Source organism: Bufo bufo, chromosome 3, assembly GCF_905171765.1.
Source record: "Bufo bufo chromosome 3, aBufBuf1.1, whole genome shotgun sequence".
NCBI lineage: Eukaryota > Metazoa > Chordata > Amphibia > Anura > Bufonidae > Bufo > Bufo bufo.
In genome coordinates, this window is record NC_053391.1 from 409292714 (window position 1) to 409317292 (window position 24579).

The window sequence follows — 24579 nt, forward strand, 5'->3', positions numbered from 1 at the left end:
GAGAAGCCTTCCAGGCAAAACAGTTCTGGCAAAGCCTGATTATGCCATACAGGCGAAATGTGTATTAACCCTGTAATTCCCAAAATCTCTTTAATCTTCCCCCATACCTTCCTCACAAGTCCAAGAATCGGGGATGATTTCAATTTTACATCCACATCCCTCTCCAAAAACGTAACAGGTGGAGAACACCCGTACACCCACTCTATAAGCTTACCACTCCTTCCACCATCTCCAACTACGCTCCAGCTCTTAAAATGTTGCGCTTGGGCGGCTAAAAAAAATATAGAAAAGGGTTAGGCAAAGCCAGACCACCCATCTCCTTACTCCTCTGTAAGGTTTCATACCTAAATCCTACTTCTATCTTTTTTCCATAATACAAAGCAAAAAATTTGTTGGATCTTATAAAAGTGATGCATGGGAATCCAAACAGGTGCATTATGAAGTATAAAAAAAATGTGGCATCATCACGGTGTCGTAGTCGGCGCAGGCGAACCATATAAAGCAATATAAAGCGCATCAGTTCCTGCAAGAAAGCGAAGGCAATTATAAGACATCACTAAAGGCACTTTGTCAACTCAGGTATTGCCACGTAGAACTTCTTCATGCGCATCCAGCCACTGGCATGCATCTTCAGGATTATCAAACATATATGTGTCTCGTCTTTCGCAACCACCCGCAATTTTGCCGGGTAGAACATAGAGTAAGGAAGCCATAGAATCCGCAGCCTTTTCTTAATGTTCAGAAAGCGCGCACGTTTCTTCTGAACTTCTGCAGAAAAGTCCGGGAACAAGGAAATCCGGCTGCCATTTATAGTAAGATCTGTACACTCTCTTGCACCTTTCAGAATAGCATCCCGATCCCTGAAATGCAGGACCTTAAGCAGTAGTGGTCTCGGTGGCGCCCCCGGTAGTGGAGTGCGAAACGGTACACGGTGCGCACGCTCAACACCAAAAAGTGGGGATGGATTTTCTTTGCCAAATTTCTCTATCAGCCACTTTTCCACGAAAGAAACTGCGTCCGATCCCTCTGCACGTGCAGGCACACCTATCATACGGATGTTACTGCGCCTCAGCCCGTTTTCCATGTCATCCGTCTTGGATATAAGCAGCGAAACATTATAAATCACATGCTGAAGGTCAGGCTTCATTAGCGGCACTTGATCTTCTAAATCACTGACACGGCCCTCCATTGCTCCAATCCTTTCCCTCACTTGTTTCATATCTTGTCTGATAAGCCCAATATCTTCTTTTAGGCTACCCATATTAGTGCTGAGCGAAGCAAGCGCTTTATTACATTGTGCTACAGCTGCAAACACATCTTTAATTGTAGGTTCCGTTTGAGCAGCACCAACCACCCATTCTGATACTGCTCCAACCTCTTCATCTTCCACTGCAAGTACAGCTGGCTCATCAGTTTTCTGGGCATTAGATAAAGTGGAGACTTCCAGCTCCGATTCATATGCAGAGGACGCCTTTGTATGTGCGAACCTCTCCAAGCGCGCCGCTACCTCCGTCGTCTTCACAGGCAGTGTGGCGACATTTTGTGCCGTCAGCTCAGCGCTGCTACAATCTTTTCCTTACCTCTCCTTTGCCTTCTGACACTTCATTTTGCAGCGAATTTTCGGCCAAGTACGAGGGGAACAGTTCTGCCTTCAATATGGGCGAGTCACACTCACTATTAGCAGGTATTAGGAGAAATTTCAGGAGTCTTTGCCAGGAGCTCCGCGCCACACACCCGATCACATATACGGTCAGGTCACGCCCCCCAGGTGTGCACATGTATGATGTCCTGTACTCTGAACATGTGGTTATCTCCCCTCTTCCCCTCCCTGATGTACGGGACAATGATGATTACACGTACCGGTAATCCGATTTTCCAGATCCGACGACAGCACCACAGAGAAAGAGGATCCGCCCCCAGGAGCAGGAAACCTACAGAATAAAAATGTGGAGCCCCTCTCCAACCTCAGTGGCTTTCAGAGCAAGAGAGGGACTCCTACTTTAGTTAATCACATTTATAATAAACCAACTATATTTAGATTATTATTATTTTTTTTTCACCCAGTGCCTACAATAGAAAGGAGGTAAGAAAACAGGGAGGGAATAAGGAAGGGTGCTGTCGTGGGGTCTGGAAAATACGATTACCAGTAAGTCTAATCATCATTTTTCCCTTCCCCCACGACAGCACCACAGAGAGAATTACAGAGAAAACCATCCTTCCTTACTTAGGGAGGGACCACCGCTTGCAGGACCTTTCTACCAAAAGATAGATCAGAGGAAGAGTTAAGGTCCAAACGATAGTGCCAGAAAAAAGTACAGGGAGAAGACCACGTGGCTGCTCTACAGATTTAAAGGGTTTCTGTCATGAGAAATAACTTTATGTAGCTGACGGACATTAGCGATGTGCTGATGTCAGCAGTACATAACAGTATGCTTTGTAACTCCCTGCCGCCGTTCTCAAAATATGCTAATGAGCCTCTAGGTGCTATTAGGGCGTTGCTTCAGCACCTAGAGGCTCAGTCCACTCACCCTTTGGCACGCCCAGGTCCACTTGATTGACTGGCGAGTTCTCCTCTTCGTCCAGTAAATACCGCGTAGTATTAGTATGTCGGCTTTGGTCTGGATTTTTTGTCGTTGATTATCCAGCCCAATTCCTGAAAGATCTTTACCACCATCTGAACTGCTTCCCTGAAGCTTCCTCTGAACTGTGATAAGTTTTTGCAATTATTAAAAAGTCGTCCAGATATGGAACTAACATCACATCCTTTAGTCTTATGAAGGATACCATCTCCGCTACAACTTTGGTAAAGATCCTTAGTGCTATAGACAGGCCAAAGGGCAAAGCCTGAAATTGGAACTGCTGTAGCTGACCCTCCATAAGGACTGCAACTCTGAGAAACTTCTGGAACTCCGGGTGTATTGGGATGTGGAAATAAGAATATTTAAAATCTATTACTGCCATGAAACAATGTGGAAACAAAAGCTGCACTGTAGTTTTCATTGTTTCCATATTGAATTTTTTGAATACTAGAAACTTGTTTAAATCCCTCAGATTGATGATGGTTTTGAAGAAGCCACCCGGCTTTGGAACTAAAAAAAAGCGTGGAGAAATAACCTTTTTTTTTGAGGAACAGGAATTAAGACCTTCTCTATTAGTTCTGACTTCTTTTATTATAGGGAAGGACCCTTTTACAGCACAATTTTTTTAAATAATAAATGTTCGAGATGGCAAGGTTCGAAAATCTGTTTTTAGACCGTGACAAATCACCTGCAAAACCCATGGGCTAGCACCCTTTTCACAAGCGGAGAGGAAAAATCTTAGTCTTCCTCCCACTTTTGGGTTGGCGTCATTGTTGCGACTGTTTCTTATTTGACGCGGAAGAGTTTCCAAAGAGGAACCCTTTCCCTGCCAAATTTCTGGACCTATATCTCTGGTCTTTAATCCTAAACGGTCTCCTTCCCGCATCACCCCCTGAGGACCGAAAGGATCTATTGGGCCTGAAAGAAGAAATTCCTGAAGGATTGGGAGGGGGAAATCTCTTCTTCTTATCCGCCGTCTTTTCTAGCAAATCATCTATAATCAGGGCTAAAACGAAATTCACCCTGACAGGGAATACCACATAACTTATGGTTAGAAGCTATATCTCCTCCACTCCAGTTCTTAAGCCAAAGTGCTCTACGAGCGGAGTTAGCAGGAGATGCAGTCTGAGCGCATCTACAGAGGCATCTGTCAAAAAGTCAGCTGCCTTCTGTAATGTGGGCAGGGAGGATAAAATCTGCTCCATAGGACACCTCTCTTTTAACTGGAATTCTAATTGCTGCAGCCAAAAGGCTAAGGTTCTAGCTGTTACCGTAGCCGCTATGTTAGGGGGAAAAGAGGAAGTGGATGCCTCCCAAGCACCCTTCAGGAAGGACTCGGCCTTCTTATCCAAAGGGTCCCTACGAACACCCGTATCCTCAAAGGGAAGAGAAGACCTTTTAGAAACCTTGGAAATGGCAACGTCTATTTTGGGAGCCTTACCTCAAGAAGATGAAGGTTCATCCTCAAAAGGGTATTTACGTTTAAAGTTTTTTGAACTAAAAACCCTTCTACATGTTTTTTTCCATTCCCTTTGAATCAGAGAAATAATGCTATTATGCACGGGGAAGCATCTACCCTTTTTTTCCTGCAATCCTTCAAACAAAGAGTCCCCTACTGACTTATCCTCCTTAACATCTTCAATATTCATAGTGGATCTTATAACTTTTACAGTCTGTCAGTATGTTCAGGTGGAAGAAAGGATCTTCCTATAATTTCGTCCTCTGAGGAAGAATCTGAGGAAAGAGCATCCAAGGGGAAGTCACTGTCGCCAGAATTGTCTTGGGACAGGTTAACCCTTTGGAACACATTAAGCTTTTTACTGGGTTTTAGTGTATTTTTTACTTCCATCCTAAATAGTGTTTTAATATTCTCTAGGAGGGATGGGGATTCATCCGAAATAGTCTTGTCAATACAGAGTTGACACAGCTTTTTGTCATAAGACGACGAAAGAGCTGTTTTACATATGGCACATTCTTTGTTTTTCCTTTTAGCCAGCATTTTCTTAGGCTTTGACTAAAAAATAAAATAATACAAAGAACCATAATTAGAAAGGAAAGACAGTCGCCATCTCACTCACCCAGAAAAAAAAAAAAGAAATCTGTCCAAGTACCGTAACGGGTGCTACCATCTCTCTCTCCATAGATTCTTAAATCTTTTCGTCTTCCATCCTAGCTGATAACAGCAAAGGAAGCCTGCTTTAGGGTCAAAAACATGAAATTCCTCCGGCAATAAATAACCTTCAAGTCACTCCCTGCTTCCACTGTCACTGGCAGAAAAGGAGAGGAGGGAGAGAGACACAAAGATACTGCCTCCATGCCCTGGAAGTCTGTATGAGCAGCTTTATGCAGAATTCTCAAGCCAGATTACTTGAGTCAGTCGCACTAGCTCAGGGACGTTGGAGCAGTTCCTCGATCTCCATAAGCCGCCTGTCAGACCTCGGCGTCTCGGGATATCCTTTTTAAATATCGCGGGCCGGAAGTACATTCCCCCTGCCCCTCCTCCTACCGCGTGGTAAAACTTCCGCAAGATCCGGAGGAGCCCCTGGAGCCCCCCTCCCCCAGATCCTAGGGTCCTGTCAGCCTGCACCAGCGCGATGGACCCCGGCAGGATACAGTCAGCCCTCTAGGGAACCCCTAGGATAACACAGACCAAGGGTAAATACCTGGAAGACAAAAACTGTAGGTCTCGTACTCCAGGGACAGGAAACCACAGAAGAGGTAGAGAGGCTCCACTTTTTTATTCTGTAGGTTTCCTGTCCCTGGGGGGCGGATCCTCTCTCTGTGGTGGTGTCGTGGGGGAAGGGAAAATCATACATTACATTATCTCTGCTGTTCCCTGTCTCTCCCATTTCCTCACTGTCAGGATTGTGTTTCACAAGCTGGGCAGCAAACATTGGAAAGTCAGTGAGCAAAAGAACATCTCAGCATGGAATAGAGGGTCATGAAGCAGCTGTAAAAATTGGCATATATGTGAGAGGAGGGGAAACATGGGAACTATAGGCCTGCACATTGTTAATGCTGACCACACACTGGTTATTAACGGTACACACTCAGATTGGGTCACTGTCACTAGTGGAGTACCTCAGGGGTCAGTATTGGGCCCTATTCTCTTCAATATATTTATTAATGATCTTGTAGAAGGCTTGCATAGTAAAGTATCAATTTTCGCAGATGACACTAAACTGTGTAAAGTAATTTACACTGATGAGGACAGTATACTACTACAGAGGGATCTGGATAGATTGGAGGCTTGGGCAGAGAAGTGGCAGATGAGGTTTAACACTGAGAAATGTAAAGTTATGCACCTGGGAAGGAAAAAAGACCTATCACCTCTCCTGACACATCTATTCTACTAACTACTTGCATTCCCCAAGCAATAAAAATCCTGGAGTGCCTTTTCCTATAACAGTATGTGCGCCATTCCCTTTTATTTTCCTCTATAAACGTATTAATAAAGTGACAACTGGGTATTACCGTTCGCCTTGTCAGGGTACGTCCCTGTACAGTCGGACACTTCCAGCACTGATTGGCCAGACTGTAGGGACTGGTAATACCCAGCTGTTTTATTCTAACTAGTAGGAACAATATAGGAGCTGCACAACAGAGTCATAAGAATATATACTCAAGAACTGTCATTTCATGCGGAATATGCAATTATTTTCTGAATGTCAAAAAGACCTTTTTTAAAATGAATTACTCCTGATCTATGGTGGCATCATCTGGCGAGTATTCAGACACAAAATGTACTTTTCTGTATTTAGATTAAGCTCAGCAAACCTGTCAGCTGATTTCTGCTTCCCTCTCTGACAGCAGGATATGATAGAGGAAATGAAGCTGAGCACTGTGATACAGATTTAAAAGATTTGGAGCAGGATTTCTGAGTGAAAAGCAGTAGATCCTGACAGGACTTCTAGGAGAGACGGCAAAAACCCTGCCTACCCCACTCACATAGGATGATTGACAACCCTCTCTTCGGCCAGGTTCACACTTCAGTTATTTGCTCAGTGATTTCCATCAGTTATTGTGAGCCAAGACCAGTAGTGAAGGCTACTCAACAATAAGGTATAATGGCAAGATCTGCATCTGTTCTATATTTTTGACCCGCACCTGGTTTTGGCTCACAATAAGGCACATGACCGTAGCAGTTCCGTGCAAACAGCTGGTCCACAATATACGGGCACCTGCACTTGAATGGGTCCATAATGCTGAAGATATGGTGCACTACTTTTCTGTGATGCGGCTCGCGGACCCCATTCAAGTGAATGGGTCCGCGTCTGCAGACAGCGGGCACGCAGTGGGTGTAACGACTTGGGGTCTGCAGCACAGGCACAGCCAGTGTTCTGCCAAATATCTATACCTTGCAAAAAGTCTATACCAGAAGTGACGCGGCCGCACAGTAATCAGCTGGAGGAGGGTGTGCGCGGCACTGCGCAAGCGCACATCCACCGGCTTAGCAAAGAATTATTGCAGCGCCGCGATAGAAGTACTTTGTACACCGCGCGTGCGCACTTAGGGGTATAGATATTTTGCAGCGCAAAATGCTTCATCAGATCTCCCTACCCCTGAGTGCGCACGCGCCCACAAATCATCAGTTGCAGTTCATCCTTACCGCAGAGCTGAGTGCTGGATACTGACCTCACCACATAGTAGAGCTGAACTGCAACTGATGATTTGTGGGCGCGTGCGCACTCAGGGGTAGGGAGATCTGCACACGCGCGGTGTACGAAGTACTTCTATCGCGGCGCTGCAATAATTCTTTGCTAAGGCGGTGGATGTGCGCTTGCGCAGCGCCGTGCACACCCTCCTCCAGCTGATTACTCTGCGGCCGCGTCACTTCCGGTATAGACTTTTCGCAAGGTATAGAGATTTGGAAGAACACCGGCACACGGATGTGTGCATGAAGCATAACTGATGGAAATAACTGACCAAATAACTCAAGTGTGAACTCAGCCTTATACACACATTGATACATGTCAATCCTTTGTGTGAATGGGGTAATCAGGACTCTCCCTCTTTTAGGAGCCATGTCAGGATTTACTCTGCTTTATACTCCTGGTGCAAATCATACATGCCTATATACAGAGAGCTCAGCTACACTCCCTCTATTATATTCTGCTCTCTGAAATAACAGCTGCAAATACCCTAAAAGGACCAGTTATATAGATCTAAAAAAAAAAAGTCTCAAATGTCTGGGTTTGGGTCAGTAAACCCGTGGTCGGGCCAGGACACGTCTTGGATACGGATGCGCAAATCCAGCTTTAGGGAAATTTTAGTGTTTATGGATACATGTGACCATCTTGAAATTACAAAAAAAAAAAAGAAAAAAAAATTCTAAATCCATGAATTGCTAAGGTTTACTAAATGTGTTTCATGTGTTTTTTTTTTTCTTTTTTAAAAACACACCCACCCTTCCCTCAAGCTACTCTAGTGAAATCTGTGTTAGAAATCTGAAGCATGTCAGTGTGTGGCTGAAGATCCCGCACTAGAGCTGCCATGTGACAACACATGTCTTAAAGGGAGTGTCACCAGAATTTGCCTTTATACACTGCTTACATAGTGCTGTAGCATAACTATAGAGGAGTCAAATGGTACCTTTTTTTGTTTTGATGTTCACTAGGGGCAAAAACGCTGTTTTATTCATATGTAAATGAGGCCTCGCAAGTGCCCAGGCCGCTCTGCCTTCTTCTCACATAACCCCTCCCCAGCCTGTAGCTTAGCCTGCCCTGTAAGCCTCTTGTGTCATCCAGTGTAGTGGCCGAGATCCCGCTGGCGCATGCACACTGCATGGAACGATGCTGCTGCCCACAATGGTCATCACAGTGCGCATGTGCCGGCGGGATCTTGGCCAGTACACGTGATGAGGCTTACAGGGCGGGCCAAGCTACAGGCTGGGGAGGGGTTATGTGAGAAGAAGGCAGAGCGGCCTGGGCACTTGCGATCCCTGATTTACATATGAACAAACAGCGTTTTTCCCCCTGGTGAACATCATAACAAAAGGACAAATGTACCATTTGACTCCTCTATAGTTATGCTACAGCGCTGTGTAAGCAGTGTATAAAGGCAAATTCTGGTGACAAACTCCCTTTAACCCTTTAATGATCAGGCCTGAAAAGGCCTTAATGATCAGGAACTTGTGTGGTCTAACAGTCCTACCTTTTTTTTAATTTGTTGGACTACCAAAATAATTTTGGCAACATTTTTTTATGTGACTGAAACACATTATTTCAAAAGTCTTTCTCACCCCCCCCCCAGACAATAGCTACTTACTTTTTAAATATACAAACTGAAACCAAAATAAATTATTAAAGTAGTTTCCCTCTTTTGTTTCTATTATTCCAATATATGTGTGTAGTTTAGCCTGCGTGTGGCGACTATGGTGTCAGTTTCAGTTGACATTGGTGTTTTTTTCTTTTATTTGTATTTTTATTATCTATCTATCTATCTATCTATCTATCTATCTATCTATTTCGGGCACATATGTCCCCTCCCAATAGGTCAATAAAAGACTTCTGGGGGACACTGACACTTTTCCACTGTATCTGAGGTTACTACAATCCAGTTACTGTGGACGCCCCAGCTACGGTGACACGGACGCGTGAAAGAGGCCTTATTATTCACACGTCTGTATTCGTGATGACGGAAAGCCCCCAAAAATTGGTGCAACTGTTTAAAGTCCATAGCAAACAAAACTGACTCATACATAATTTATCTAAAGCTGGGGCAACAAGTGGAGATTCTTGTAAAGATCACAGGAAATGCTGATGTGTTCACATTATTATCTGAGCTAAAGATCATGTTACATATCTATATCATTCTTTCTCATTTGACTGTAAACATTTTGGCTTTGATATTTGTCACACTGTCAAAACAAATAAAACAAAAAAAGGAAGTAGGCAGCCCTGAGACACATAAAAGCACAAAATCAGTAACAAGCTCACCCTCTTTAGCCAAATACAGCTCTTTAAATTTCGCCCTCTTCTGATTAAATTCTTGCTCTAGCTGCGCCTTTATCTGAAGATATTCAGCATTCGATCTCTCCAGTTCCTCCACACGTGTCTGCAGAGAAGCTGATAAAGAAGACAGAGAAACCTGTCAATCACAACATTCAAACAGAAAGACGTGGCTTCTATATACTGGCACTGATGGATGCAGCCAGGTGCAAGATTATCAAAGAACGGCAAGATGTTAAAGGGAACCTGTCATCAACGTTATGCCGACCTCACTGAGGGCAGTATAAAGTAGTGACAGAAATGCTGATTTCAGTGGAGTGTCACACATCAGCTAATAGTAAGTGGTTGCTGAGAACCAGCATCATAATGACTGCAGCCCAGACCTGGAAAAGAGTCAAATCTACCTGAGAAGAGTCCTGGTTATTATAATTTCCTGCTCTCCTAAACATCTGCTGATGATTGGCAGTTCTCTCCTAGAGAGAAAGGGAGAAAACTAGGTAGAAGCCTGTCAGTCATCAGCAGGTGGGCAGGAGAGCAGGAATCCATGAGTAACCAGGACTCTTCTCAGGTGGCCGGGACTCTTTTCCAGGCTCAGTCTGCAATGATTGTGATGTTGGTTCTCGGCAATCACTTACTTTTATCTTATAAATGACAGACCGCTGAAATCAACTCACCTGTCTCTACTTTATACTGCCGTTAGTATGGGCAGCATAAAGGTGATGACAGGTTCCCTTCAAGTTCCTCAAAGAACCAGGGAAGAAACTTATCATGAGGGCAACTTTTGTTGTTAGTTTTGAGTCTTTGTTGCCGTAATTCGTGCCAAATTTATCAAACCGGGCACGTTGTTAGATGCATTTGGGGCATCTTTTAAATACACTTATCTGGTTACTACAATTTTGGAATAACCTCTGGAGCACAACTAACATACCTAACCATTCCCACTTCCGCACCCCGTTTTTAAAAGTGAAGAGAATGTTACAAAAATGGCATGTGCCAAATACTTGCACAAAGGGAGTGATAATTCCCTACCCCAGAAGTAGATTCAATAGATTATGAGATTAAAATGCTAAATCTGAGTAGCAAATATTATGCAGTATAATGGTCTTCTGTAGAGTTAAGTTTCACCTGCTTGTCACAAACATGTAAGATATTCAGCTGACAGCTATCTCCCCAACCTCTGCATAAACATGCCTGAACAGCTCATCCATGTGTGCATGGGGGACAAGCTGCTGTCAGACATTTTTGGAAGTGACTTGTCTTCTGTGACTGAACTCCAACATGCCTGACCTGTCATTTCATAGGGGGGCAGCCAAGCGAACCCCATACACATGAACATGTCAGCAGTCACCTCCTGTGCGTCTAGGGCAGGAAGCAGGGACCAATGGTTCATCAGAAGGAAGCAGATTGGTGAAGGGAGCAGGAATTCCTTAATCATTTTAATCATATGGAGCATTTTTTTAACATTTAAAAGCCAGAAAACCCTCCAAGCAAAGACTAAAATCTTTTATTATTGTACAAATATAACCCTACCCTTACCCATGCATTACATTATGGCTATCGAGACGAAAGTATGACATCTCCATTTATATTGTTTTAACCTATCACTTGAGATGGCCATTCATAATCAGAAAAGTTGACTTCAGCGGGATCGCCCAAAGATCCAATATATATGGGGGCCTCCCAACTGTCCCACAACAGAAGACTAGCACTGTCAGAGGTGCCTGGCAGCAGCTTGTCTCCCTCCCCAAACATGTGTGCCCAGTGAGGGGAGCATGCATGCTCATGGTGGAGTCAGGAAAAATAGCTGATGCCAGACAGATATATCATGTGTATCACCAGATTTAAAGAGGACCTTTCACCGATTATTACACTATGAACTAACTATACAGACATGTAGAGCGGCGCCCGGGGATCTCACTGCACTTACTATTATCCCCGGGCGCCGCTCCGTTCTCCTGCTATGTCCTCCGGTATCTCCGCTCACTAAGTTATGGTAGGCGGAGTCTGTACTTGTTCTTCTGTAGCGCTGGCCAATCGCAGCGCAGAGCTCACAGCCTGGGAGAAAATAACCTCCCAGGCTGTGAGCTCTGCGCTGCGATTGGCCAGCGCTACAGCAGAACAAGGGCAGACTCCGCCTACCATAACTTCGTGACTGGAATCTCCGCCTACTATAACTTAGTGAGCGGAGATACCGGAGGGCATAGCAGGAGAACGGAGCGGCGCCCAGGGATAATAGTAAGTGCAGTGAGATCCCTGGGCGCCGCTCTCCATGTCTGTATAGTTAGTTCATAGAGTAATAATCGGTGAAAGGTCCTCTTTAATGTCTGAATATAGACTTCTTTCTATTAGTGAACATATAAGGCTACTTTCACACTAGCGTTGTTTTAATCCGGCGTTCAATTCCGACACCGGAAATGCCCGCCGGATCCGGAAAAACGTGTGAAAACAGATTACATTTGAATCCTGATCAGGATTTTGATCACAATGAAAAAATGCATTGGAAAAAACAGATCCGCCATTTATGGACTAACTTTTTTTTCAAATTTTTCGGGTTTAACCACTTCAGCCCCCAGTGCTTAAACACCCTGAAAGACCAGGCCACTTTTTACACTTCTGACCTACACTACTTTCACCGTTTATTGCTCGGTCATGCAACTTACCACCCAAATGAATTTTACCTCCTTTTCTTCTCACTAATAGAGCTTTCATTTGGTGGTATTTCATTGCTGCTGACATTTTTACTTTTTTTGTTATTAATCGAAATTTAACGATTTTTTTTGCAAAAAAATGACATTTTTCACTTTCAGTTGTAAAATTTTGCAAAAAAAACGACATCCATATAGAAATTTTGCTCTAAATTTATAGTTCTACATGTCTTTGATAAAAAAAAAAATGTTTGGGTAAAAAAAAAATGGTTTGGGTAAAAGTTATAGCGTTTACAAACTATGGTACAAAAATGTGAATTTCCGCTTTTTGAAGCAGCTCTGACTTTCTGAGCACCTGTCATGTTTCCTGAGGTTCTACAATGCCCAGACAGTACAAACACCCCACAAATGACCCCATTTCTGAAAGTACACACCCTAAGGTATTCGCTGATGGGCATAGTGAGTTCATAGAACTTTTTATTTTTTGTCACAAGTTAGCGGAAAATTATGATTTTTTTTTTTTTTTTTTTTTTTCTTACAAAGTCTCATATTCCACTAACTTGTGACAAAAAATAAAAAGTTCTATGAACTCACTATGCCCATCAGCGAATACCTTGGGGTCTCTTCTTTCCAAAATGGGGTCACTTGTGGGGTAGTTATACTGCCCTGGCATTCTAGGGGCCCAAATGTGTGGTAAGGAGTTTGAAATCAAATTCTGTAAAAAATGACCTGTGAAATCCGAAAGGTGCTCTTTGGAATATGGGCCCCTTTGCCCACCTAGGCTGCAAAAAAGTGTCACACATCTGGTATCTCCGTACTCAGGAGAAGGTGGGGAATGTGTTTTGGGGTGTCATTTTATATATACCCATGCTGGGTGAGAGAAATATCTTGGCAAAAGACAACTTTTCCCATTTTTTTATACAAAGTTGTCATTTGACCAAGATATTTATCTCACCCAGCATGGGTATATGTAAAAACACACCCCAAAACACATTCCTCAACTTCTCCTGAGTACGGGGATACCAGATGTGTGACACTTTTTTGCAGCCTAGGTGGGCAAAGGGGCCCATATTCCAAAGAGCACCTTTCGGATTTCACTCCTCATTTTTTCCTGAATTTGATTTCAAACTCCTTACCACACATTTGGGCCCCTAGAATACCAGGGCAGTATAACTACCCCACAAGTGACCCCATTTTGGAAAGAAGACACCCCAAGGTATTCCGTGAGGGGCATGGCGAGTTCCTAGAATTTTTTATTTTTTGTCACAAGTTAGTGGAAAATGATGATTTTTTTTTAAATTTTTTTTTTCATACAAAGTCTCATATTCCACAAACTTGTGACAAAAAATAAAAACTTCCATGAACTCACTATGCCCATTAGCGAATACCTTGGGGTCTCTTCTTTCCAAAATGGGGTCACTTGTGGGGTAGTTATACTGCCCTGGCATTCTAGGGGCCCAAATGTGTGGTAAGTAGGTAAATGACCTGTGAAATCCGAAAGGTGCTCTTTGGAATGTGGGCCCCTTTGCCCACCTAGGCTGCAAAAAAGTGTCACACATCTGGTATCTCTGTATTCAGGAGAAGTTGAGGAATGTGTTTTGGGGTGTCTTTTTACATATACCTATGCTGGGTGAGATAAATATCTTGGTCAAATGCCAACTTTGTATAAAAAAAATGGGAAAAGTTGTCTTTTGCCAAGATATTTCTCTCACCCAGCATGGGTATATGTAAAATGACACCCCAAAACACATTCCCCAACTTCTCCCGATTACGGAGATACCAGATGTGTGACACTTTTTTGCAGCCTAGGTGGGCAAAGGGGCCCATATTCAAAAGAGCACCTTTCGGATTTCACAGGTCATTTTTTACAGAATTTGATTTCAAACTCCTTACCACATTTGGGCCCCTAGAATGCCAGGGCAGTATAACTACCCCACAAGTGACCCCATTTTGGAAAGAAGAGACCCCAAGGTATTCGCTGATGGGCATAGTGAGTTCATGGAACTTTTTATTTTTTGTCACAAGTTAGTGGAATATGAGACTTTGTATGAAAAAAAAAAAAAAATAAAAGCATTTTCCACTAACTTGTGACAAAAAATAAAAAATTCTAGGAACTCGCCATGCCCCTCACGGAATACCTTGGGGTGTCTTCTTTCCAAAATGGGGTCACTTGTGGGGTAGTTATACTGCCCTGGCATTTTCCAGGGGCCCTAATGTGTGGTAAGTAGGTAAATGACCTGTGAAATCCTAAAGGTGCTCTTTGGAATATGGGCCCCTTTGCCCACCTAGGCTGCAAAAAAGTGTCACACATGTGGTATCGCCGTATTCAGGAGAAGTTGGGGAATGTGTTTTGGGGTGTCATTTTACATATACCCATGCTGGGTGAGAGAAATATCTTGGCAAAAGACAACTTTTCCCATTTTTTTATACAAAGTTGGCATTTGACCAAGATATTTTTCTCACCCAGCATGGGTATATGTAAAATGACACCCCAAAACACATTCCCCAACTTCTCCTGAGTACGGCGATACCAGATGTGTGACACTTTTTTGCAGCCTAGATGCGCAAAGGTGCCCAAATTCCTTTTAGGAGGGCATTTTTAGACATTTGGATACCAGACTTCTTCTCACGCTTTGGGGCCCCTAGAATGCCAGAGCAGTATAAATACCCCACATGTGACCCCATTTTGGAAAGAAGACACCCCAAGGTATTCAATGAGGGGCATGGCGAGTTCATAGAAATTTTTTTTTTTTTGGCACAAGTTAGTGGAAATTGATATTTTTAATTTTTTTCTCACAAAGTCTCCCGTTCCGCTAACTTGGGACAAAAATTTCAATCTTTCATGGACTCAATATGCCCCTCACGGAATACCTGGGGGTGTCTTCTTTCCGAAATGGGGTCACATGTGGGGTATTTATACTGCCCTGGCATTCTAGGGGCCCTAAAGCGTGAGAAGAAGTCTGGAATATAAATGTCTAAAAAATTTTACGCATTTGGATTCCGTGAGGGGTAGGGTGAGTTCATGTGAGATTTTATTTTTTGACACAAGTTAGTGGAATATGAGACTTTGTAAGAAAAAAAAAAAAAAATTCTGCTAACTTGGGCCAAAAAAATATCTGAATGGAGCCTTACAGAGGGGTGATCAATGACAGGGGGGTGATCAATGACAGGGGGGTTGATCAATGACAGGGGGGTTGATCAATGACAGGGGGGTTGATCAATGACAGGGGGGTTGATCAGGGAGTCTATATGGGGTGATCACCACAGTCATTGATCACGCCCCTGTAAGGCTTCATTCAGACGTCCGGATGCGTTTTGCGGATCCGATCCATCTATCAGTGCATCCGTAAAAATCATGCGGACATCTGAATGGAGCTTTACAGGGGGGTGATCAATGACAGGGGGGTGATCAGGGAGTCTATATGGGGTGATCACCACAGTCATTGATCATGCCCCTGTAAGGCTTCATTCAGACGTCCGGATGCGTTTTGCGGATCGGATCCATCTATCAGTGCATCCGTAAAAATCATGCGGACATCTGAATGGAGCTTTACAGGGGGGTGATCAGGGAGTCTATATGGGGTGATCACCACAGTCATTGATCATGCCCCTGTAAGGCTTCATTCAGACGTCCGGATGCGTTTTGCGGATCGGATCCATCTATCAGTGCATCCGTAAAAATCATGCGGACATCTGAATGGAGCTTTACAGGGGGGTGATCAGGGAGTCTATATGGGGTGATCACCACAGTCATTGATCACGCCCCTGTAAGGCTTCATTCAGACGTCCGGATGCGTTTTGCGGATCCGATCTATCCATCAGTGGATCCGTAAAAATCATGCGGACGTCTGAATGGAGCTTTACAGGGGGTTGATCAATGACAGGGGTGTAATCAATGACAGGGGGGGTGATCAGGGAGTCTATATGGGGTGATCAGGGGTGATCAGGGGCTAATAAGGGGTTAATAAGTGACGGGGGGGGGTGTAGTGTAGTGTAGTGGTGCTTGGTGGGACTTTACTGAGCTACCTGTGTCCTCTGGTGGTCGATCCAAACAAATGGGACCACCAGAGGACCAGGTAGCAGGTACATTAGACGCTGTTATCAAAACAGCGTCTAATATACCTGTTAGGGGTTAAAAAAAACACATCTCCAGCCTGCCAGCGAACGATCGCCGCTGGCAGGCTGGAGATCAACTCTCTTACCTTCCGTTCCTGTGAGCGCGCGCGCCTGTGTGCGCGCGTTCACAGGAAATCTCGCCCATCGCGAGATGACGCATATATGCGTGACTCTGCGCAGGGCTGCCACCTCCGGAACGCGATCCTGCGTTAGGCGGTCCGGAGGTGGTTAACATGCAAAAGCCGGATCCGGTTTGACTGAACACACAGCGCCGGCGTTAATGCAAGTCAATGGGAAAAAGACCGGATCTGGCGTTCAGTCAAAGTGTTCAGGATTTTTGGCCGGAGGTAAAAATACAGCATGCTACGTTTTTCTGAAAAGCCTGATCAGTCAAAAAGACTGAACTGAAGACATCCTGAACGGATTACTCTCCATTCAGAATGCATTAGGATAAAACTGATCAGTTCTTTTCCGGATTTGAGCCCCTAGGAGGGAACTCAGCGGCGGAAAAGAAAAACGCTAGTGTGAAAGTACGTTTATAAGACGTATAAATCTGAACGTGCCAGTGTAGTGTACTTCATACGTCTTCTGAGGCAGGGCTGTGGGGTGGTAAGCAAAAGTTCTGACTCCAACTCCTGTATATCATCACACACTGACTCCGACTCTTTCATAAATGGCCAATAAGTTAGTAATAACAAATTCACTGTAGTAAAATGGTAACATCTGGCTTTTTCTCACTATCATGTGAGAAACTATATTTATTGGAATACAATTTCAGAAATTCCTGACATTTTTTTAATTCCTGTAAGTAAATATGCAATGCACTATGCATTTAATAACTGGGAAACACTGCTCCAGTCCTGTGTGTTCATCTTCCGATCCACGGCTTATTTACTTCCTCACCACCATGGGCATGATCATCTGCTCTGCTGCAGCCAATGACTGGATTCAGTGGTAACTTGTCCACAAGAGACACATCACTACTGAAGCCAGGTGGACACACGGGAGCCGGCACGCAGGACCAGAGCGGCAGGGAGTATCTTTCCATAGCTGAAGCAGGCTGTGGGCTCCTGTGAAAAAGTTACTTCTTCCCAGACAACACCTTTACAGTAGGGCTACACAGGGACATGAGTGGAGCGATAGCAAATCTGAGAAAAGTAGTGCGACACAAAAAAACGTGCACGTTGTCTGCAACTTGCTGTCAAGTGATTATTTTAGAGCTGGGATTTGGCTGTGAAAACACAATCAAGTTGCAGGTAAGTCCCATGTCGCTCGCAACTTACACTGAAGGCAATGGAGCAGTCATGCCCTAAATGCTGTCTTCCAGTTCTGAGATGACTGGCATGCCCAGTGGGGAACTTCCTCCTGTGGTCTTTAGACTGCTTAGGTTTCTGCCTAGATCAGCGACATCACCGTGCATCGGTCACGTAGCCTAGGTGCAGCTCAGTCCCATAGAAGTGAATGGGGCTGAGCTGCAATACCACGCACAGCCACTATCCAATGTACAGCACTGTGCTTGGTAACCAGTGAGGAGGCCAGACATTGGACCCCTGCCGATCTCATATTGAGGATAGGCAATCAATATCATATTCCCAGAAAACAATGTTAATGCAGTCTTTACTGATGGCAGCATAAAGTGGTGACACACATGGGGATTTCCGCGGTGTGCTATTCATAAGCTAGTAGTAAGTGGTTGCCGAGAACCAGCATCATAATCATTGCAGCCTGGTTATTCCTAATCTCCTGCTTTCTCCTGATTGACAGTATTCTCCTTGGGCCTCTGTCACACAAGCGATATGGATTGTCAGGAACTGATGGTTTTGCATGCAAGTTCAATCAGTTTATGTTTGGGGAGGGGGGGGTAGGAGCTCATGAATAGCTATGACTCTTCAGATGTAGATTAGCTCACGAGTGACACACCGCTGAAATCAGACTATCTGACGATACTTCACGCTGCTCTCAGTTCCCTTTAAAGGAAAATGACCTATTGTTTAAATCACTATTTTATGTTTAAAGAGTAAGCCCCCAGAGCAAGCGCGGCGAAACGTACGTCGGGGTTGTAAGTAATCACTATTTTATGATTAAAGAGTAAGCCCCCAGAGCAAGCGCGGCGAAACGTACGTCGGGGTTGTAAGTAATCACTATTTTATGATTAAAGAGTAAGCCCCCAGAGCAAGCGAGGCGAAACGTACGTCGAGGTTGTAAGTAATCACTATTTTATGATTAAAGAGTAAGCCCCCAGAGCAAGCGAGGCGAAACGTACGTCGGGGTTGTAAGTCTTATCTACCTCAGTGCCAATCGTGTATTGTACTTTTTGTAGGCCTCTTGATTCCTACCAGGGAGGCAACTCAGATCCTCTTTGGATTTGGCTCAGTGATCTTTTGTTATATTGACATGTGTAATGATATGATAGACAGGGCACTGATAATGGTGGGTGATTTTAATTACATATATGGGATTCAATCTCTCATTACAGCAATGATTTGTCTATAAGTGGGGACATACATGGGGACCTAGTGATTGGGAGAGGGAATTGCTCTCTCAGCACCTCTCTGCATTGACTTCTTTTTATTACTTCTGATATTTATTAGATGTATGTCTTTAAATGTGACACAATAAAGATGTTTTTGTATTACATGTGTGGTGTTTGTATGTTGGTTCTGTAGATGTGCTTCCACACATGATTTCCTGTTGCATGGTGGTTCACTTTGACTAAAATTTTAATAAGAAGGCCCTAATAAAACTTTTTCTAATATACTTTATTAATGAGCATAAAACTTTCTGACTGCTCAGCGGTGTACGGAGTACGGAGATGACATTGACTGAATGGGGCCACGGCAGCAGCGAGTACAGGCAGGAGCGCACATTGCTGCCTGCTAAGCTAAGAGCACTGCATGGCAAAGGCCAAAAGGTTTAGTTACTCTTTAACATCTTTTTTAAGATTTTTTTATGGTTATTTTTAATTTTCCATGTCACTATTTGTATTTAACCCTTAGGCTACCGGAGTTTTATTTATTTATTTTTTTCATTTTTGCGTTTTCATTTTTCTTCCCTATTTTCCTTGAGCCATAACTTTTTTATATTTCCGGTCACATAGCTACACGAGGGCTTATTTTTTGTGGGACAGGTTGTACTTTCTAATGCCACCATAAATTATTGCATAAAATGTAGTGGGAAGCGGTAATCAAATTGGAAAAAAAACGCAATTCCTCCACGGTTTTGCGGGTTTTGTTCCCACAGCGTTTCGTTTACGGCAAAACTCTGGGACAGTACGATTACAACGATACCCCATATCATATGTGAAGGTTTTTATATGTCTAAATAGTGTAAAAATTAATTTAAAACTTTGATAAAAAATTATTATTATTTTTTTACATCACCATATTCTGACCCCCATAACTTTTTTATGCTTATGTCTACTGAGCTGTCGCACGGATGAGTCCGGAAGGTGGTTGATTCATTCCTCCTGGACGCATCCGTGCGTCATCTCGCGAGTCGCGAGATTTCCTGTGAACGCGCGCACACAGGCGCGCGCGCTCACAGGAACGGAAGGTAAGAGAGTGGATCTCCAGCCTGCCAGCGGCGATCGTTCGCTGGCAGGCTGGAGATGTGTTTTTTTTAACCCCTAACAGGTATATTAGACGCTGTTATGATAACAGCGTCTAATATACCTGCTACCTGGTCCTCTGGTGGTCCCCTTTGTTTGGATCGACCACCAGAGGACACAGGTAGCTCAGTAAAGTAGCACCAACCACCACTACACTCCCCCCCCCCCCCCCGTCACTTATTAACCCCTTATTCACCCCTGATCACCCCATATAGACTCCCTGATCACCCCCCTGTCATTGATCTCCCCCCTGTCATTGATAACCCCCTGTAAGGCTCCATTCAGAGGTCCGTATGAATTTTACGGATCCACTGATAGATGGATCGGATCCGCAAAACACATAAGGACATCTGAATGGAGCCTTACAGGGGAGTGATCAATGACTGTGGTGATCACCCCCCTGTCATCGATCACCCCCCTGTCATCGATCACCCCCCTGTCATCGATCACCCCCCTGTCATCGATCACCCCCCTGTCATCGATCACCCCCCTGTCATCGATCACCCCCCTGTCAGGCTGCATTCAGACGTCCGTATGAATTTTACGGATCCACAAAAAACATACGGACGTCTGAATGGAGCCTTACAGAGGAGTGATCAATGACGGAGGTGATCACCCCATATAGACTCCCTGATCACCCCCCTGTCATTGATCACCCCCCTGTAAGGCTGCATTCAGATGTCCGTATGATTTTTACGGATCCACTGATACATGGATCGGATCCGCAAAACACGGACATCTGAATGGAGCCTTATAGGGGGGTGATCAATGACAGGGGGGTGATCACCCCATATAGACTCCCTGATCACCCCCCTGTAAGGCTGCATTCAGATGTCCGTATGATTTTTACGGATCCACTGATACATGGATCGGATCCGCAAAACACATACGGACATCTGAATGGAGCCTTAAAGGGGGGTGATCAATGACTGTGGTGATCACCCCATATAGACTCCCTGATCACCCCCCTGTCATTGATCACCCCCCTGTAAGGCTCCATTCAAACATTTTTTTGGCCCAAGTTAGCGGAATTTTTTATTTTTTTCTTACAAAATCTCATATTCCACTAACTTGTGTCAAAAAATTAAATGTCACATGAACTCACCATACCCCTCACGGAATCCAAATGCGTAAAATTTTTTAGACATTTATATTCCAGACTTCTTCTCACGCTTCAGGGCCCCTAGAATGCCAGTGCAGTATAAATACCCCACATGTGACCCCATTTCGGAAAGAAGACACCCCAAGGTATTCCGTGAGGGGCATATTGAGTCCATGAAAGATTTAAATTTTTGTCCCAAGTTAGCGGAAAGGGAGACTTTGTGAGAAAAAAATAAAAAATATCAATTTCCGCTAACTTGTGCCAAAAAAAATAAATTTCTATGAACTCGCCATGCCCCTCATTGAATACCTTGGGGTGTCTTCTTTCCAAAATGGGGTCACATGTGGGGTATTTATACTGCCCTGGCATTTTAGGGGCCCCAAAGCGTGAGAAGAAGTCTGGTATCCAAATGTCTAAAAATGCCCTCCTAAAAGGAATTTGGGCACCTTTGCGCATCTAGGCTGCAAAAAAGTGTCACACATCTGGTATCTCCGTATTCAGGAGAAGTTGGGGAATGTGTTTTGGGGTGTCATTTTACATATACCCATGCTGGGTGAGATAAATATCTTGGTCAAATGCCAACTTTGTATAAAAAAAATGGGAAAAGTTGTCTTTTGCCAAGATATTTCTCTCACCCAGCATGGGTATATGTAAAAAGACACCCCAAAACACATTCCCCAACTTCTCCTGAATACGGAGATACCACATGACACTTTTTTGCAGCCTAGGTGGGCAAAGGGGCCCACATTTCAAAGAGCACCTTTCGGATTTCACAGGTCATTTACCTACTTACCACACATTAGGGCCCCTGGAAAATGCCAGGGCAGTATAACTACCCCACAAGTGACCCCATTTTGGAAAGAAGACACCCCAAGGTATTCCGTGAGGGGCATGGCGAGTTCCTAGAATTTTTTTTTTTTTCTCACAAGTTAGTTGGGGAAGGGGTTTTGGGGTGTCATTTTACATATACCCATGCTGGGTGAGAGAAATATCTTGGCAAAAGACAACTTTGTATAAAAAAATGGTAAAAGTTGTCTTTTGCCAAGATATTTCTCTCACCCAGCATGGGTATATGTAAAATGACACCCCAAAACCCCTTCCCCAACTTCTCCTGAATACGGAGATACCACATGTGTGGCACTTTTTTGCAGCTTAGGTGGGCAAAGGGGCCCACATTCCAAAGAGCACCTTTCGGATTTCACCAGCCATTTTTTACAGAATTTGATTTCAAACTCCTTACCACACATTTGGGCCCCTAGAATGCCAGGGCAGTATAACTACCCCACAAGTGACCCCATTTTGGAAAGAAGACATCCCAAGGTATTCGCTGATGGGCATAGTGAGTTCATGGAAGTTTTTATTTTTTGTCACAAGTTAGTGGAATATGAGACTTTGTAAGAAAAAAAAAAAAATCATCATTTTCCGCTAACTTGTGACAAAAAATAAAAAGTTCTATGAACTCACTATGCCCATCAGCGAATACCTTGGGGTGTCTTCTTTCCAAAATGGGGTCACTTGTCGGGTGTTCAAAAAGCGGAAATTCACATTTTTGTACCATAGTTTGTAAACGCTATAACTTTTACCCAAACCATTTTTTTTTTACCCAAACATTTTTTTTTTATCAAAGACATGTAGAACAATAAATTTAGAGCAAAATTTATATATGGATGTCGTTTTTTTTGCAAAATTTTACAACTGAAAGTGAAAAATGTAATTTTTTGGCAAAAAAATCGTTAAATTTCGATTAATAACAAAAAAAGTAAAAATGTCAGCAGCAATGAAATACCACCAAATGAAAGCTCTATTAGTGAGAAGAAAAGGAGGTAAAATTCATTTGGGTGGTAAGTTGCATGACCGAGCAATAAACGGTGAAAGTAGTGTAGGTCAGAAGTGTAAAAAGTGGCCTGGTCTTTCAGGGTGTTTAAGCTAAGGGGGCTGAGGTGGTTAAGGGCTCATTTTTTGCGGAACAATCTGTAGTTTTTATTGATACCATTCTGGAGTGTGCGTGACTTTTTGATCACATTTTATTAAATTTTTTTGGGTAAGAAAAGCAATGAAAAAATGGCAAATTGGCCATTTTGACCTTTTTTTCCCGTTACGGCATTCGCCGTATTTGAAATTTTAAAAAATATTTTAATAGTATGGGCGTTTTCAGTCGCGATGATACCGATGAGGTTTATATTTATTGTTATTTAGGTATTTATTTTTTTATTATACGGAAAGGGGGGTGATTTAAACTTTTGTATTTATTTATTTTTTTACATTTTTGTAAAAAAAATTGTGATGATTTTGAAACTCATATATGACCCTATAAATAATGTTTTTTTTTTAAAAAAAAAAATGTATTTTGTTCTATTAGGGATTTTAAAAATGACATTTAAGGGTACTTTCACACTAGCGTTAAAGTTTTCTGGTATTGAGTTCTTTCACAGGGGCTCAATACCGGAAAAAAACTGACCAGTTTTAGGCTACTTTCACACCTGCGTTAGGTGCGGATCCGTCTGGTATCTGCACAGACGGATCCGCACCTATAATGCAAACGCTTAGATCCGTTCAGAACGGATCCGTTTGCATTACCATGAACAAAAAATAAATAAATAAATAAATAATTTTTTTTTTGTTCATGATAATGCAAACGGATCCGTTTTGACTTTACATTGAAAGTCAATGGGGGACGGATCCGTTTGAAAATTGAGCCATATTGTGTCAACTTCAAACGGATTAGTCCCCATTGACTTACATTGTAAGTCTGGACGGATCCGTTTGCCTCCGCACGGCCAAGCGGACACCCGAACGCTGCAAGCTGCGTTCAGGTGTCCGCCTGCTGAGCGGAGCGGAGGACAAACGGTGCCAAACTGATGCATTCTGAGCGGGTCCGCATCCACTCAGAATGCATTAGGGCTGGACGGATCCGTTCGGGGCCGCTTGTGAGAGCCTTCAAACGGAACTCACAAGCGGAGCCCCGAACTCTAGTGTGAAAGTAGCCTTATCCTAATGCATTCTGACTGGAGAGCATTCCGTTCAGTATGCATCAGGATGTCTTCAGTTCAGTCACTCTTACGGTATTTGGCCAGAGAAAATACCGCAGCATGCTGTAGTATTTTCTCCGTCCAAAATTCTGGAACACTTGCCGGAATGCCGGATCCGGCATTATTTTCAATTGAAATGCATTAATGCCGGATCCGGCACCAAGTGTTTCGGCAATACGGATCCGTTTTTTTGGTCTGTGCATGCGCAGACCTTTAAAAATGCAAAAAATAAAAATACCGGATCCATTTTTCCAGATCACACGGGAGAGACGGATCCGGTGTTTCAATGAGTTTGTTAGACGGATCCGCCTACAAATGCTATCCGTTTGCACATGGATTTCCGGATCCGGCAGGCAGTTCCGGCGACGGAACTGCCTACCGGATCTTCACAACGCAAGTGTGAAAGTACCCTAAGGGTACTTTCACACTAGCGGCAGGGGAGTCCAGCAGGCTGTTCCGGCTGGTGAACAGCCTGTCGGTTCCGTCCTGCCGCTAGTTCACTTCTGCCCCCAGACTGCCGCTCCGTCCTTATTAACTATAATGGGGGCGGG

The 24579-nt window shown here is 43.7% G+C and overlaps 1 protein-coding gene across 2 annotated transcripts in view; it reads right to left on the reverse strand.

Moving 5' to 3' along the window:
• Positions 1-24579, reverse strand: part of RABEP1 (rabaptin, RAB GTPase binding effector protein 1) — a 123563-nt gene that overhangs the window by 69039 nt on the left and 29945 nt on the right. For both annotated transcript variants that reach the window (XM_040424868.1, XM_040424869.1), the window contains exon 2: positions 9518-9646. In XM_040424868.1, coding sequence (XP_040280802.1) covers positions 9518-9646 — 129 coding nt within the window. The remainder of the gene's footprint in view (positions 1-9517; positions 9647-24579) is intronic.